This window comes from Dama dama, chromosome 22, assembly GCF_033118175.1.
Source record: "Dama dama isolate Ldn47 chromosome 22, ASM3311817v1, whole genome shotgun sequence".
Lineage (NCBI taxonomy): Eukaryota > Metazoa > Chordata > Mammalia > Artiodactyla > Cervidae > Dama > Dama dama.
In genome coordinates, this window is record NC_083702.1 from 31701023 (window position 1) to 31719461 (window position 18439).

General features: G+C 33.1%; 1 protein-coding gene across 5 annotated transcripts in view; it reads right to left on the reverse strand.

Moving 5' to 3' along the window:
• C2CD5 (C2 calcium dependent domain containing 5) overlaps positions 1-18439 on the reverse strand; it is an 88057-nt gene that overhangs the window by 41977 nt on the left and 27641 nt on the right. For 4 of the 5 annotated variants that reach the window (XM_061125126.1, XM_061125128.1, XM_061125127.1 and 1 more), the window contains 2 exons: positions 16432-16517; positions 10727-10835 (listed from right to left, as the gene is read on the reverse strand). In XM_061125126.1, the coding sequence (XP_060981109.1) occupies positions 10727-10835; positions 16432-16517 (195 nt within the window). Of the gene's footprint in view, positions 1-10726; positions 10836-16431; positions 16518-18132; positions 18325-18439 lie in introns of all 5 variants that reach the window. The other variant, XM_061125129.1, reaches the window with a different exon arrangement.

Sequence of the window (18439 nt, forward strand, 5' to 3'; positions counted from 1 at the left end):
CCTTCTAAGTTTCTGTACATATGCAGTTTTCAAATACGTTTTTCAAAGTAAGTAGAATAAGTAGAATCATACTCACTAGTGAAATACTGAAGACAGCAAAGTAAACAAAGGTTAAAAGGCTTGTTATAGCTCACATTCCTATGGTGGAATTTTGTTTCCCCCACAGGGAGATCAGCAAAAAGAAGTGAGGAGGTAAAAACCAGAACTACAAATGATGCCAGCCAGTTCTTGCGTTAGAGTCTTAGATCCAAGACCGTGCTACCCTAAAACTTTCTTTCAGAAAAGAAGAAAAAGACACAAAACTCCAGGAAACTGAGGAAAAGATCAAAGTACGAGATAAAGAAGGAAAAGAAATAGAAAATACTACAATATGGTGTTAGCAATCAATATTACGAATTCAGAAATGTGTGAAGACAATTAGGTGGCCCTATTTTGCACATATGCTACTATGTTAAAGAATTTCTTCATATTCCTAGCTGAAATGTAGACATCAAGAGCACAAAAACACTTTCATATCTATTCTCTCTTTTTAGGACATACACGTTTCCAGATCAATTTGGACATCTATTAATGCCATCTTTTCCTAATAGGGAAATTTTATATCATAAGACAAACTATTATTCAACTAGTTGCTCCATCTATCAAATTACTTATGATTTTCTAAAAAGATAGCAAAAATAAGAACTATATCTCAGTTTAGAAAAAAATTATTTTCCTGAAAAACTACGTAAAATGAAAAGTTGACTTTCTAAGATATAATAGTGAAACCTGCAATTTACTTTTCAAATCATTCTGGAAGTTTACAATAATATTTACTAAGTCAAATAATCATATACTATGTTTTTATAAAAATAGACTTTCTCACATTAGGTTTGCCTACATCTTACTACATAATAATACATGGTAGTTTTTCTGCTTTAAAACTTTTACAGGATGTAATCAACAGTATTATATTTTTTTTAATTAATGAAAAATTTGGAAGAAGCTACTTAAGTTCGAGATCTATTTATTTAGAAAGGCCAGCATGCCTAAATGGAAAAGTATGTAATAATAATTGCTATGAGATACATGTAACCACATAGAATACAAAGTTTTATCTACATCAAACTTACCTTGGTATAACACATAAAATAATCAGATAATTAAACCAAACACTATGAAAGAATAAGTGGCTGATTTAAAAAAACAAACAAAAAACCAACAAAAAGCTGAATGCAGCGCAAGTAGAGCATTCATACTCTTCTGACAAGTTCACAAGCAGCCTTTATTTTGACACATGAGCCACACAATTGCACAGGGGGATGCCACTGTTGTAGTTAATAAAGTATTTACAAGTTTAATAAAAGCTAAAGAGTTACATAACAGGAGAGCTAAGGAAGCAAATGGTGTTATATCCACACTCCAAAGAATTTCTTAAATTTGGTTTTTGGCTAAAGCAAAAGCTCAAAGAACGAAGGGTTTTGCAAAGCAGATTCAGCAGACAGGAGCCAGAAACAGTGGAAACTTTGGCGCATGCTTGGATCAGGTGACAGTACAGACTGAAAACTATGGCAGCTCACTGAAATGGTTACAGAAAGTAATGGCCCTAGATTCTAGGTGAAAGCGAGGCAAGCATACAGTAGGGAGCACTTCATCACAAACTCGTCATTTGATTAAAATAACTACCTACAACTGTGAGCAGGAAGTCAAAGCATGAATTTTTTGGCTATTAAATTTAGGGGTTAATTAAGATAAAATTAAGGAAAATCAATTTATTTAATATTACAGAAAAAGTAAACTTGTTTTCAAAGCTTATCTTATACTTAATGCCAGAGATGAGCCACAGAATTTTCAAGTAGCAATCAGGATTCAGTTTAACTTACTAGTACTCAAAATTCAGAAACATCAGTATTTAATCTCTACTAATGGAAATCTTAAAGCTTAAAAATGGCTAATTATACTTCTTATAGGAAATACATTAGTGAATCTGAACTGTTTTTTTCACCCTACAAAAGTAAAAACTGAGGATTTACCTATATAAAAGGCAAAACAAAGAACCTGGCTTAAAAATTTACTGGCAACTATACATGCCTTATATGAAACTGGATACAATTTGTCACTTGAAGGATATACAGCTGAGATGTGAGGGTTGCAAATTAACGTTTCAGAGATGTGAAGAAAAAATATCTTCACTTAAAATATCATGCTCCTCCCAAGAATCTACAGAATTATTGATAATCATAAAAAGATGATCATTTTAGGAGATATTAAAAGTTATTTATTATACAAATTGTATTTCATACTATTTTGTATTTTTCTTCTAAGGGTCAGAACTATACATAGATAATTATCACAAATCTTTTACTATATCCTTTTAATTGCAAGCATGAACTGAGTTCTAGATCAATGCCTCACTGATGCCTCTTACAAGGGTAATGTCCTCACACTTACGTTGACACCACAGTAAATTCGTTTTTCTATTACTTGTCTAGAGCATGGCCATAGCTTGATATCTTGCCATCTTTTTAGTATTTTATCTTGTTTCTAAAGTACAGGTGACACTGGTAAAGATTCCTAAAATGACAGTAATAGTTTACACCTCAAAAAGTAAAGAAGTGAACAACATAATATGCCTTTATAAAAGTCAACTCCTTCAAGATTTTAGGCAATTACACATTTGCAACTAAGAAATGCTGACTACCTGAACAGTTAAATGTAGTTCTATTTTTATATAGGTCTAGAAGAGAATAATTCTGTCCGTGGGAACCTTTTAATCAAGTTGAAAGGAAAAAAAAAAAAAAGGAAATGGGCAGTTATTCAATCTAATTTTTAAATAAACAAGAGAAGATAAAGCGTTAGGTAGGATTTTCAGAAAAAGGATAATGTATCTTGTTAATGGGCAGCACTAAAAGCTACCTTCTCAAATATCTGAAAGTAATAGTCCAACCCAAAACAACCTTTTGAAGAAGATAAATTGCCACTAACAGAATAGAAATTAGAGTCCAGGTTCAAGGAAGTATAGAACCTCAAACTGGTTGGGAATTCAGTACAGACTAAAAAGAAGAATCTCATTATAGAAGAAGTAATGCGCAAACTGAGAGTGAACTTCAAGATGTGGTAATTTGGAATACTAGGATGGTGGCTCAGGTACAGTCCATGTTGGACCAAACTGCAGTCGTTACTATTTGTTTTAAAAAAAAAAAAGTCAAATATGTAATTTACTCCTTGACTGTGACATTTCATTCTTTATATATATAATGTAACTGGTGACCAGTTACATTATTTCATACAGAGAATGATACATTACATTTACATGTTACATTATAATAATGTAATGGAATATCCAGTTACATTCTACATATCCCATATATATGAAGAGTGAAATTTCACATTTAAGGAGATAACCCATCTGACTTTTTTTAACAGATAGTAGAAAAGTAATGAATAGCTAGTTATATTATATATAAAAAGAAAGTTAAATATTACATTTATGTCACATTATAAAGGGAAGCTCACAAGTCACGCATGCTTATTTATGCCTTCTTGAACTCTCTGTATCTACTTTCTGAAACCTTAGTAAAATACTGAAAACCAAATGCTGCTTAACTACTTTAGGCTTACTTTGCACATCTTCTCATGAATGTCCCTCAAATGTAGAAAAATAATGACTGCTGAGATCATCAGTAGAATTCAAATTCCAAGAAAGTCTATCCATTTAACTCTCTCTCTCTCACACACACATACACAGAGCAAAGTAGTATAAGAAACAGACTAGACTGGTATGTAAACAGGAGGTTTGCCTGGTTGAACCCTGGTTATTTCCAATCCCCAGAATTGTGCTTAAGACATGGTAGGCACTCGACAAACATCTACTGGAGAAAAATTTGAATGATCAGAGTGATAAGTATATTCTATATAAATATTTCCTTAACTTCCCTATATAAATATTTCCTCAGCTGACTCATATTTTGTTAAATATTTTTAAAGTAGTAACTACACTTTTAGATGTTAACTATTAATTTTGCCTCCAAAATAAAGTCAAATTTCTAACTATATTTCTGAAAACAAAAAAGAGTTAACACTTTCTAAATTTAAACCATTAAATCTATCATTAGCTCAAGTTCATTCATTGTAAGATTGAGAAAATTTTCAGTCTAATAAGTCTTAAAACCTACAATCTGTCTAAAACAGTAAAAAAAGAAAAAATATTTTTAGAATATGCTCAAAAACAAAAGAAAGGCTATTCAAACATCTTGCGTTACCAACTCACTAAAACACTCTTTAAAAATATTGTCTAAGTTCATAAGCTACTTCAAACTAGTATTTTTCAAATGACATTATATAACTACTTTAAATTTCCTCTTGTCACTTCTAAAAAAGTTATGTAACTGACATGCATCCTACACAGGAAAGAATAACGAATTTTCCTCAACTCACTGGGACTGTTACTAAGTAAGAAACTATGTGTGACCTATTCAGAAATATTTCTAGTAGTAAACTCAGAAGAAAAAAAGATTACAGACATTTGAGAAGTAATGAGCTAGGGCTATTAGAATTTACTCTTAACATATTATTTACAACTGAACTTTCAAACAGACTAGAGTTTCTAAAAGATAGGAATCATTTGCCCCCTGGGATGTTAAGACTTGCAGACACGTGGGATAATCATTACCCTTCTCTCTCTCTCAGCTGAAGTTGCACAGAGCCTGCTTCACTCACCACATTCTCCTATAATTACCAAGTCCTGCAGGCTTTACATTCTAAACAGTTGTAAATTTGTGGTTAAGAGTGTAAGCCCTGAAGCCAAAATTGTTAAGGTTCAAACTGGGGCTCAGTCACTTCCTATTTGACCTCGGACAAATGGCTATGTTTCATACTGCTCATGTACAAAATAAGAATGTCTATGTGAGGGCTGTGCTTGAGGATTAAATGACCTACCACCATCAAATCTTACAAGAGTATACAGTAAGTGCGCCACAAAACTTTAGCTCTCCTGTCACCCTCAGATCCCAGGTCACTGTCTGGCTAGGACTCCTGCACTGCACTAACTGTGCTCTCTCTAGTCTTGCTGCTTTTAAATTCATTCTGCAAGAGTAGGAGGCGATTTAATGCAAATCTGACTATTCTGTCTTCGAGGAATCTCCTGTCCCTGGCATGTCACACACAAGATCTGCAAATGTTACATTCTCCTTCCTAGTAGCAAGGTTCACTTTGTCTTTCTCCAAGTCTGTTAACAGACCAAAGAAATAAGAAACAAGGTAATAAAAGGGAAGAGTTTTGAATAAATTTTCAAATATTGAGTTCCTTTCTTCCTGCTCTATAAAAATACCTTCTATCACTGTAGTTAACACAAACTAACACGACAAAGCGGAAGAAAAGGGGGTGGGGAAAAAAGTAAACTAAGACATTTTGTATTAATAGCAAGCAAAAAGTACAAATTAGCTATGTAATAAACTTCATCGAATGAGTAATGGCTAGGATATTGTTTTGCAAATGCTTGAAGTTTCAGAACTACACTCAAAGAATATATTAACATGGTTCCAAATACACTATCTGAAATATAAATCTAAGTGAATCTTCATATACTACCCAAAACTGAGCTCCAGATTACTACCTCTATAAGGTACCCTGCCACAGAGGTAATCCCAGCTTCCTCTTTAACTCGGAATCTTGTATCACACCATACCACACAGTAAGCCATTTACATATTCTTCTATCCTCCCAGAATATAAAAATAGGGGGACAGGCACCTTTGCACATCTCTTTATCTAGCAAATTGCACAGTACAAAATAAATTCTAGTAACTATCCACATGGTCTATTGTTTTGCATGAAACACTATTCTGTGATATAAAATGTCTTCCTATACCGTTCCACACTTTAATGTTTCTGAAATAAAAATATCGAATAATTAGCATGTTTGACTACCATGTGTTCCTCTTTTTTCTTAGAAGGCTTTTATGAAGTCAATGATATATCATATTATAGCTGTTATCAAAGAGACCAGGAAATATAGTATCAATAAATAATTTCTAGCATTAATAGAAACTGTATCAACAACTACTTTTCTATAATTTTTGATTTTCTGTGGTAACACAGGAGTGGCTAAATATTCCCTAATTACAGAGAAAAATATATAAATGATTTGAATACATTTACCAAAGATATAATTTATTTTTCAGAATTATCAAGCTATTCTTCTGAAACTAGTATCAGAAAAACCCTGGTTTCTAAGTATGTATTAGTTCTTACCAGAAAGACTCTAATAAATACCCCCAATCAAAAGCATAAAACTATGAGCACATTAAACTGAAAGCATCACTGTTTATGTTCTTTTAATATGCTGTTACATATCCATCTTTTCCTTCCTACACTTACTACTGGATTTTATTTTAAATGATGGCAAGATATACTGCTTCCTAAACCATGTTCCTCCTCACCAAATTCTGTAATTCTGTTTACAGGGAACAAAGTCTTTACTGTGTCTGTAAGATTTAACTTTTGCCTTTTCCACTTTCTAAAACAGTTCTATCATCTATTACATCTCTCATCTTAAACATCATTGCCCTCACAAACTTTCAGCTCCTTGAATTATTAATGATGATGCCTCAGTGTCCTGTTCTTATGTAACTAGTCTTTTCTCTGCCCACCACCATAATCTGTCCATGTTTTTTTAAATATATTCTTATTTTATTAAATGAATCCAGCAGGATATTTTCAATTTCTCATTAAAAAAAAAAAAACAATATAAAGCATTACATTACAAATGATTACTTTAACTCTAATCAATGTGATACAAGCTGGCAAAAACTTGGATAGGAAATAGAGGCAATTTCCTCAAAGATTTACCAATTGATGTCGGTCCAAATCTGCAAAGGTTGGACCAGATCAGACTGTTTACTAGACTGACTTTAGGTTAAATCCACATGATGAACATGAGTTACTTCATAGTCAAACATGCATTACTTACATCAGAACTTACATCCTGGACTCCTAAAAACAAAAAAAGTTTATAATACTGAAAAGATTATGGGATATTAGCTCAAACGTTGAGCCTCTTGGTGCTTCTGCTTTTGTTTTTCTGTAAATAGATGTATTTTCTGACACAACTAAAAAAGTTCTTTAGGAAAATGCCAGTTTCTGATACTGACTCAAAACAGCTCTATTATTTAATTCTAAAATAGAGATAAATATATACATTTTTATGTTGAGAACATGCTTTTTATCAAAAAGAAAAATTAATTGGCTTTGACTCTAAACCACATCATCAGCTGTAAAGCTATCTTAAGTTTCTTTAAAAGCTACAAACTATATTCACATGTAAAATTACTTAGAAAGAAAAAATATATCCTATTTGGCAAGGGAGGGAGGAAAGCTTACGAAAGCTGTTAATCTCCCCAAAATCTGCTCCTACTTAGCAAATTTTGGAACACTTTTAGAATTATAAATAAAAATACAGCAAAATCCACCACAATATTGTAAAGTAATTAGCTTCCAATTAAAATAAATTTTAAAAAATTAAAAATAATAAAAAACAGTTATACTTTTATAATATTTATAGAACACTAAATATATTCAAATCTAAACTGAAGTTTAAATATACTTTAAGATGATCAAACTAGCCATTTGATACTTATATATTTAACAATTACTATTCCCTTAATGATAAAGCTAACGCTAGAATCATTTACCTGATATGAAAAAAACTGTACAAAAATATAATAAATATAATTTAAAATTATCATTCTGAAAGTTCATCACCTAACAGAAGTCATTCATAATTCATGGTATTTCTATGGTTTTGATTAATTCATTTTAGTAAAAACATTTTTATATTTGTATTTCCATGGAAATTACAAAAGTTATCACATATGTATTCCAAAACGTATCTGTATTAACTGAATTGACATTAAGCCTATTTAATTGAGAACACTTCTAAAAACTTCACTGAGCTGCCATAATTTTTGTCAGCATATGTAGTACTGAATGACCATTAAAATACCTGAATTGAAACTATTCCAGTCTAGCAGTTTGTAAGATCTTGTGTTACCCATAATTCCGACAAAGGCTGAGTTCAAAACAGCAAATTAGTAGATCAGTTTTAGGTGCAGAATAGTAGGAAAAAAACCAGAAAATACTACAAATCAGAACACAATTGACAACACCACTTGACAGGAACTAGAAAGACACAGACAGCAGAGTTAATAAGAAGGAGAAGTAGAGAAGAAGGAACATGCTATAGTAATCTAACATTAACTGAAGTCTAATTGTTATTTCAGATAATTACCTTTTAAAACCATCCCATTCTCTCCCTTATTGTATTGACCTGTTTGTTTAATAGTGAAGAAGAGGAAGTTCTAAAGAAGTAACTCCAAAATAATAATCAATAGTTAGCAGGTGGTAGTCGTTTTAAAATAAGGCTTTTCCTTTTACATTTAGTGTGAAATGAAAATTTCGCATATTCACTAGTCAAAAAATAGCTGCAAGATTCATCTGAGAGTGCAAATATAGGACTTTTAACATTAGCACGTGTATCTCATCTGTCATAATTTTCTTTCAGCAGAGTAACTCAGAATCATAAAATTAATATATCTTTATTATGGTAGATGCTAACTGAGTGTTGTTCTGACATTCAGCTTCTGTCAACAAATTAAAATTTTTTCACAAATAATTATTTACGGGACCTGAAGACTAACAAAATGTTAAACAAATGTTCCTTTTTCAGGCACAATACATATATAAAAAACAACCCAAATAATGTGATAATTCTATCAAAATAATGTAATATTGGGGCCACTAGAATATGATTTACATTTAACTGAAAATAAAAACAAAACTGAAATACAACATTTATAACATTACAAGTATTTATATGTATTATATATGCCCATAATCTTCTGGAAAATAAACCATTAGTAACTGAGAATTTCTCCACGTAAACTGAAAAAATATTCTGACAGGGAAGCAGAGAAAGAAAACGGATGTGCTATGGTTACAATATACAAATCATATTTTATAAGAAGGAAGAACTTGCGTTTTCTTCCCTGGGCCTGGACTTTTATATTTCTTACACAGCTAAAAATAAACCAGCAAGTATGGAAAACGCTCAAAAGCAGGTTTTTGGGGGAGTTTTTTTAAGTAATGCATTTTAAAACTTGGCTCTCTACTTAAACTTAGTTTAAATAACCTTCATTTCTTCTCCTAGACTCTACAGCTTACTCGGAGTACATGGGAGCAATGATGAAATCAAAATGTTTCCATCATGAACAACTGAATATATTCCTAGAACCATTTTTGGAGCTATTATATCGATGGGTGGGTGCCAATTATCAAAATACTTGAGTCAAGGGTACATAGAAACACAGGTAACTGGCCTTGGGTCACCCAGTTAGTGTCAGGTATCTTAACTCAGTATTTCCTTGCACTTCTTAAATAATTCAAGATCCTAAATGCACAGATATGAAACTTGGCATAGTCTTCAAGATCTCGATCCATTAAAACTGGCATCAGTCTAAATTTGCCTTTAAGTACTACAGAATGCAGAAAATACTACACAAAGAAAAGATTTTAAATTGACCCCAAAAATAAGATACAGGGGAAAAAAATAATAAACCAGGGAAGAAAAAGAGAAGACTGGTACTTAAAATATGTATTTGCTCAATGTTAGAGTTTAACTACTCCCAAATAGTATTGCTTTTCTGCAATTCCATTCAGGGTCTAGAAAAATTCCATTCTGTTTTAATTCAAATGACATCAAACTATGGGGCCCAGATTAAATTTTTAAAAAATCTAAAAGAACGGTAATGCTTTGTATCCTCAAAGTCACCATTTAATAATTTCAAAGCATTTTTCTTTTTTCATAGCTGTCAGCACAAGCCCCAGGAATAGGTTACTGGAAGTGACCATTTCAATTTTCAAAAATACATTTGCATACATGCCAGGTAAGAATACTAATATAACTTCAAGTTTAAGGTATGTCATCAAAATAATAAGTGACTTGAGCAAGTTACTGGGCATCTAGTCAATGAGAGATGCAAGACCAGGTTCCACAGGGAAAGTTCCTACTATATGTCTCATGCTTGTTTTAGATTTAGAAAAATCAGCAAAGCATTTTTAATCCAAGGGTCTGAAATTCCCGGGATTTGCATGCTTTTTTTCTCTTTTATAATCAACATTCATGTTTTAAAGAAGTGAGCTGCTATTTTCTCCTGTTTGCTTATATGAAATAAATAGCTACTGAAAGAAACCAAGGACCCAAAGACAATAATTACTTTTTTAAAACTTTTAGGTTCTCTACACAATGTATACATTTCAAAAGAAGACTTCTTTTATGAATAAGAAAATTACTTGAATAACCCATAAAGAATTATTCCAGTGAAAAGAACTGACCTAATCTCTTAAGCTCATGGCCACAATGATCAAACTGTAAATTTAGTTATCTGCCTGAGTCAAAGAAAACAGCTGACTCAAAAGTGACTTAAGGATTGCCTCAGAGTGATACAGCTTGGCCAAAAATGAATCAAGATTTGCTTTGTATTAAAAAAAAGTAACTGAAATATACACTTCTACTTAGCTTATTTTTAGTTAAGATTACTGCAAATATTTGAAAGCAACGTGTGCTAGTTTATACTTTCTTCGTCATTTTTCTTTTTGGATAAATTCAGCTTAAAAAATTATAAAAATCAGTGTTAATAATAATCACAGTGTAAGTAAATGAAACACAGAAAACAAATGTTTAGAGAACATACCAGGATTGTGGATACGATCCAAAAGCTTCACAGAGCGTGCACTAACAACGCCCCCAACATGCACGAGGAATCCAGGAGGAAATGCCGTCAGGGTGAAAAATGGAAATTCCTAGTAGAAAGAATGGGGGAAAAATATGCCTGACCATGTGTGAAGTACAAATGAGTGCCTATTAAAAAGGTTGTCATAAAGAAATGAATTCTACCCGTTAACAAAAGACTACCAATTATACATTACAGATGATTTGTAATGAAAAGCTTCCTTGGATGTTGAGTTCCCAATCCATTTTCCCACATGTATTACGTTACACAGAATCTGAACACCTTTTTTATCACTTTTAAATGAGGAAAAACACAACATTCTCAGAGTTTCAATTTGAGCTATCTGAACACCCTCTTCCTTCCTCTTAATCGCCTATTGTGATCCAACTTGGCAATGAGATGGGGAATCTGCCTGAACCACAATCCACATCTACTTCTTCACGGGGGAGACTCTGCCTCAGATACCTATTAGCCTGTTCCAAGCTACTGGTAGACTCTGAAGTCCTGGGGCAGGAGGTCTAAAACAAGGTGGGACTGAGGGAGGAGGAAGGAGAGGATGAGCAGAGCAGGTTAACAACTAAAGGTGAAGAGAAGAGCCAATGTCAAGTTCAAGTAAGCAGAGAATTACTGTGTGGGCTTATTTCCTCTACCAACAAGGGGGCAGCAGGAAAAAAAATCTAAATATATAAATGCACATTAAGAAAGGGGAGAGGTTTGTAGATGACAGCAAGGGAGGCAATCAAATTCTACAAGTTCCTCCAGGATTTATTCCCCTCTCTCTCTCTCTCTCTCTCGAGGACATCAAATTTGTCAACTTAGAAATGAAGAGATGCAGGCAAGAAAGAAATGGTAAAGCAGAGAAAGAAAATTTATTGAAACAGCACCCAAAAGAAAGGAGAGTTCCTAAGGCCGCTCATATGATAAAAACTGGATGCAAGAAAGGAAAACAATATCTGACCTGTCAGGCTGCAAGATTAACATAGCTCACTTAACCACAAATCACTTACCAGTAGCCTCAGCTATTCAGAACATAACTGAGAACTGGAAATTAAGCAAAACAGGGCTCTCAACAGTCAAAAGAACTGTTACAGTTGCAAGGACTAAACTTCATGTATTTCATTCCTAAGAGATCCCCACAGACTATATTCATACAATGATATATGGTAATTACAAGTGTATAGCATTACAAATGTATTCTAAAATCTACTGGTATCTTTTTTTCTGGACCATAGCAGATTAAATGCAGCAAATAAAAGTTGGGAGTAAAGAGATACAGAATACTGCGAGAAGCAAGCACATTAACCACAGCAAGATTACTGACTGGCTGCTTAAAGCATGGAGATATGAACTGACCAAAGCATAATTCACACAGCAAAGCAACTTGGAGTCATTGAGCACAGAGGCAAACAGTCCTCTACACCCCAATAACCCATGAGGTATAGTATTAAAATATATATACATGTGTGGGTGTGTGCACACACACACTCATATTTAGAAATTCATTGAAATTTAAAAGTAATCTTTAACAAGCAAGAAAAACCTATGCTATGTAAAAAGGAGTAAAAAAACAGTGGAAGTGGACAGGTTTGACCCAGTTGACAGGTAGAGCAAAAGGAAGAAAAGGCAGACGAAGGGAAGGGAATTTTACTTAAAATGGTGAGTCAAAACAGCCCCTTATTTCCACCTAAATTTTTTACATATAAATTTTAAATGAGAAATGTACAGATAAGCTCATACTATTGGAAACATGAGTCTTTTGTTCAGTTTCTAAGTTGTGTCCTTGAGATCCTTAAGATTTGTTTTCAATTTAAGAATACAGAAGTTATAAAATCTCCTCAAACTACTGTGGTAAAGTCCAAAAAGCATGTTACACTTTATCTTTATACTTAACATTTTAAATATTTTGGATAACAGACAGTGAAAATGCAAATTTTGGAAGCTAAATGGAATGTAATACTTCCACCTAAACTTGAGAAATAAGTAAATTCCATGCTGGAAATCTGCATATAAGATTTTAGATAAGACAGAAAAAGAAAGTGAACCTAAATGATTTCTCTATTTGGGAGTTCTGACTCTTCTCCCCAAACTTCAGAAAATGGGAGAACAGGATGGGGGAAGCATCACTCCAGAGCTGGTCAGAGCAGAAGTAGGAGGGGACCAGCTGACCTAAAGGTGGAGGATGTCCTGCCAACTTAGACTCTGTCCTAACTGTCCCCAGTTCATCCAGGCAGCACACTTCCCCAGTTTAACACAAAACTTAACCTAGAGGGACTTGTCTGGAAGTTCAGTGCTTAGGACTCGCATTTTCACTGCAGGGGGCGTGAGTTCCACCCACAGTTAGGCTAGGATCCCACATGCCACAGGGCATGGCCAAAAACAAACCAACAAACTTAACCTAGAATTAAAATGGCATTGTTATTCAACCCAAACTATGATCGGCAAACAACACTTTCAGAAGAGCTACCGCGAGTATCTCAACTGAGGGTTAAATAGCTGTCCTCCCACCGGTATCACCAGTAACCACTATGGCACTTCCAATGTGCCAGTCCTTTGCACAGTACCTTAAAACTAGGCTTCACAGACGTTACCATACTGAGATGGATGTCCTATCAAATCCATGGTTCAGGTGAAACACTGAAATGAAGAGGGCCTATACTCTCTGAGCCACAAAAATGATTTTAATCTCTAGTCTATCACTACACCTGATGAATCTATAGGTTCTCCTCCACTGAAAAGGACAGCTTTGTTAAGGTCCGCCCAAGCACACCCTGCCTTCAGTGTCCAGATGGGAATGCCAGGGACCACATTTTCTCTGGAAAGCCCTTAGTTTGCCCTGTGCAGCCTAGATAAGACTTCATACACTGATGCTTTGACATAAGCCAAGCGCATGCAGCATAAATCATTTAATAGCATGTGCTCAGAGGAAGGCTAGTTGAAAATTTTGAGAACAAATGGAATTTTTTAAAAGATTTAAATAGGATTTTTCTCAGAAGATATTCAATTTCATTTTTTGAAATCAGAGATGTTTTTTATTATCCCAAGACACCATAGTAAACTTTCTAGATACAAAACTCCCCACCAGGTTCCTACAATGATTTATCATATAATTTTATCCCTACTTCAAAAAAGATCATAATTTACCAAAGAATCTGCTTTTAGTCTAAGTTTCCCAAAGTGGGTTCCTAATAGGCATTTTAAACGGAAAGACTTCTTGGGAAATACTAAGCTAAACTACATCAATTAGGATTCTTTATTGAGGAAAAATATACATTCCAGAATCTAAAAAGTAACTTCACTTTTCTGGCAAGTTAAAAAAGAATCATATTGGAAAAATAAATCTATTTGCTTCACAGCAAATACTTCACAGGCAGAACCTTAATCTAAACTTTTACCTCCCAAAAATCTGATACCAATTACCAAGATCTTGTCAACTTATTTTTTAATGCTTTTGTGACAGAGGAAGAAAAAAGCACTTTTATTTTTGATAACTGTTACTTGAGTAACTCAAAATAAAAGATGATGGACAAATACAGTTCCTCTTTTCCACAAGAAACAAAAAGCTATATAATTTATTAAGGGTAGCAAGGGGCAGAAGTGAATATTTTTAAAATGAATATATAAAATGATAAATAGGTATGTTCAACTTGACCTAGTGTTCAACTTGGCAGAGTTAAAGCACAAGTGACCACATACAGGGAGAATTCTCCATTATTTCTGCACAAATTTTTCCCATACTGATACTGATGGCAGTCACAGGTAAATGGGGAAACCAAGCATGACAATGCTTTTTCTACCTATTATGTACACAGGGTGTAGAAGGAGGCTCACAAATACAACTCACTGCCACTGCAGGGTTGATAAGGCAAATCTATTGCCAACTGAGGTTTACAGAGCGGTAAATGAAAACTCTAGTCCTCCACATCTCTGCTGCTAGTGCCTCAAGGATTATCTAGTAATGTATGTCCAATGTGTTAATGTGCCCAAAAGTTTAAGGATGTTTGAAAGCATATTTGAAGACATAAGTTTTATCCAAACTAAATCCAAAGCACTTTCATTGATCAGTATTTCTTTTGTCTTTTAAAACTAGGTGCTTCTTAAAGCTCTTAGTACAGACAGGAGAGTCATGGACTCAACACACAGGCAAAGTCTCACTATATCAAATGTCAAGACAAGTCAAGTTTTGCTGTTCATGTGAATTCTGGAATGGTAATTAGACTACAGAAAATATTCCTAGCCTAAGGGACTCCAGAAAACGTAACACTGGGAGGGGGCAGGCGATAAGAGTTCTCTGGCCTAAAAACTAAGTGACACTCACTAACTCTGATCCTCTTCCCCATGGTGTTAGTCTTTTTATATTTGGTTTCAATGTATAGTTTGAATGTTTAGGTGAGCTATCTGATGGCAGTCGTTGGCATGATATGCCTGCCGATGTGACAGTAGTAGCTGAAAGGCAAAGAACTAGGTACCACCCAAGTCCTACCAATGTCCCAAGTTGAATTCAGCTCTGTTTTCTCCAGACTTTTATAACCGATTTTTGTAACTGTACACACAGATACTTTCAGCACAGGGAAAGAAAATCTAAAAAAATTACCTGTTGTATTGTTTATAATAATAGGATCTGAATAACACTTGTCAAAAGCCAACTTCTAGCAAATAAATACCTTTGTTTTATAAAATGCATCCTTTTACAGATATTTGCTATGTTTCATCTTTTTTTTTTTTACTGCTCATATAAAATGGAACATGTAAAAGAAAAATTCTGTAAATGCCTGTAACTTCCAAATCAGACATAATGAAAGCTATGGAACTGTGTCTTAAAATAACTGACATGACATATAAAATCATGCACTGTATTAGTTAGGGGGAAAAAAAAAAAGAACATGAGCCTCATAGTGCCATTAAATTAAAACAAAAAACAAACAATTTTGCATTATGAAAAGAAAAAAAGCTGGCAACATTTGTTAAAAGCTTAAATAAAACTTAAATGATCAAGATTAAAACTAGAAAAGCTACCAATACATGAAATAGGCTCTCACACATGTTCAGAAACATACCCGCCTTCTACAGAACCTATGAGGCGATCCTCCCTTAGCAATGAAGTTTATACAAAAAAATAAAGAGAGAAAATCATCCAAAAACTTTAGCTCTTCATGCAACATATTTAATTAAATAAATTTACAGTACTTAAAAGAGATGTAGTCACATACTGAACAATCATAATATCTATGTTAATATGTAAAAATATGGAATCTGCATTTCTTAATCCCAAAGAGACTGGCCACTGACAAAATTATCTCAGCAAATATATGTTAATATACTAAAGAATTATTTTTAATACAACACCAATAAACTTTTTTCTAGAAAATTATCCACTATTTCCTTTTATATATTAAACTCTAATGTAAAATTAGAAATGATTTCATTATCCAATGGTTATTTCCAAACAGACTATTTCTAATATAATTTTGGGAGATAAGACAAAAATAATTATAGAATTATTCAAAATTAAAAGTAATCATTTATAAGCAAATTACTGTGATACCTTTTGGATTGAAATTATAATATTAATCAAAACTAGTATATGAAAACAAGTTGTAAGTACATAGAAGCATGAGAATAAAATCATATTAACAGTGTAAGAAGAAAGAATATTGAGTGAACCTTACCCTCTGTTCCAATGCTGATTGAGTCTGTTGTCTTAAAAGAGCTTTAAAGGGCCCCCCTTCTTTTCCAGCACTACCACTTCCCATTCCTACAGAACATCAGTATGTAAATAACGACCAAAAACAACTAGAGACATAGAAAGTTTAATTGCATTTATCTTCATAAATATCATGAACAAAATCTGTTAAAAACAAAAATCTAAACATCTGCAGTATTTGTGATGGCAACTAAGCACATACTCTTTTTTATTCATAAGGTTTTCTTTAGAAGCAAGATGTCAAAATTTTGATCAGTGAGTGTGGACTTAATTTATTCTAAAAATGAATTTTAAAATTACATTAAGGTGATGAACTTTTTAATGTAATATTCAATTCTAAAAGTTGAATCTTCTAATAAAAAAATCAATGCAATATCAATTATTTATACCCTGCTAACAAGAGTACTAAAAGAAATAAGAGAAACATTAAATGTTTGTTTCAAAGTAAATATATATATAGAGAGAGAAAGCACTAATTGAGCTTAAAATATTCCAAAATTCTCTAAAGAGCATGAATTTTAGGCAATTTTGAAATACAGTCACATCTATTTTCTGATAATTTTGCATTCATAAACATAATATTCATTACAAAATAGCATTAATATTCATATCATACAACTCATTTACAAAAACTGATATAAAGTTTTTAAAAACTAAAAATTGAAAACATATAATAGACACATCACAAATGTACATGGTTATGGATGAAAGAATTACATTTCCCAAGCTCTTAGATATATTTATTTTTAAGGCATAAGTTTAAATGTCTTTCCTTCTTTTGTTCTTTTGATAATACTAACAGACCAACTATGGTCAAAGAATTACAGAAAGCAGGGGGCAGGTGAGAAGCCAGTGCTCTACAAACTAATAATTTAGTCCCACCTTTTAAACCTGAAGATACACGCAAGCATATTTACTGCAATGACTTAAGAAAGGAACTAATTTACTTTTATATTTTTAGCTGTTCTTGGATAAGGAAACAAAGTTAGCATGTGTATAGTCCCATTTTGTTCTTTAAAAATTAAAGAAATGTATTTTTCTTGTAGTAACCTAAACATAATTTTTAGAGACTATACAATACTAAACACAGAAACAAAACTAAGATCTTCATATGAAGCGTATTGAAAGTCATAAAATAAAATGTAATTTGGTAGAGATAAATGAAATATCAGAAAATAGAGCAGAATAACTTGAAAATTAATGCAATGGACAGGAAAAAAATGGATAATGGAAGAATATCACCAAAATGAGACTTAAACTGATTCAAACAGAATAATTTACTAACGTAACCATATGGTTTAGCAACATGATGGCATAGGTCCAATGTGAATGGAGTTGGTGTGAAGGGAAAGAAAGTAAAAGCATCTAAAACAGAAATTCTAGTAATGAGAACCTAGTAATTACTGGAAATATGCAGCTCTAAGCACTTAGACATACAATTTTTAATACATAAGATTATTTAGCAGAATATTCATAATTATCCATCAAGTAATCCTCAATCGTGTTCTCATGGTAATTTTAACCACTTAACTCTGTCTGCCAATAAGAAAAATAAGAAATACATTGTGTCAAATACTAAATACTTCTGTATAGTATGAAATAATTAATTTTTTTCAACGATGATTTCGAATAAAGGGATTAAAAAGCTGACATAATATGATCCTACCAGAAGCAGCCAGGAACAGCTCTTCACTGAAAGAAACACTTTTCCTCAGAACTGGGCTGACAAGGCTAGAAGGATGAGGGGGAAGGCTAGATTCCGAGAGGAGGAGACAGGACTTTTTAAGATGAAGGGACCCACAAGGGAGAGAGGGGGAGCTGGGACACAGGTAAATCCTAGGCCCCTGTGGGTAAGGTGCTGTGGAGGAAAGTAGCAGAGAAAAGATGCAGATTCAGAAGATGACCAGAAAATGCAGGATAAGGAAAGCAATGGTGAAGCAAAACGTAACAGTAAAAATGAACTGTAAAATGCA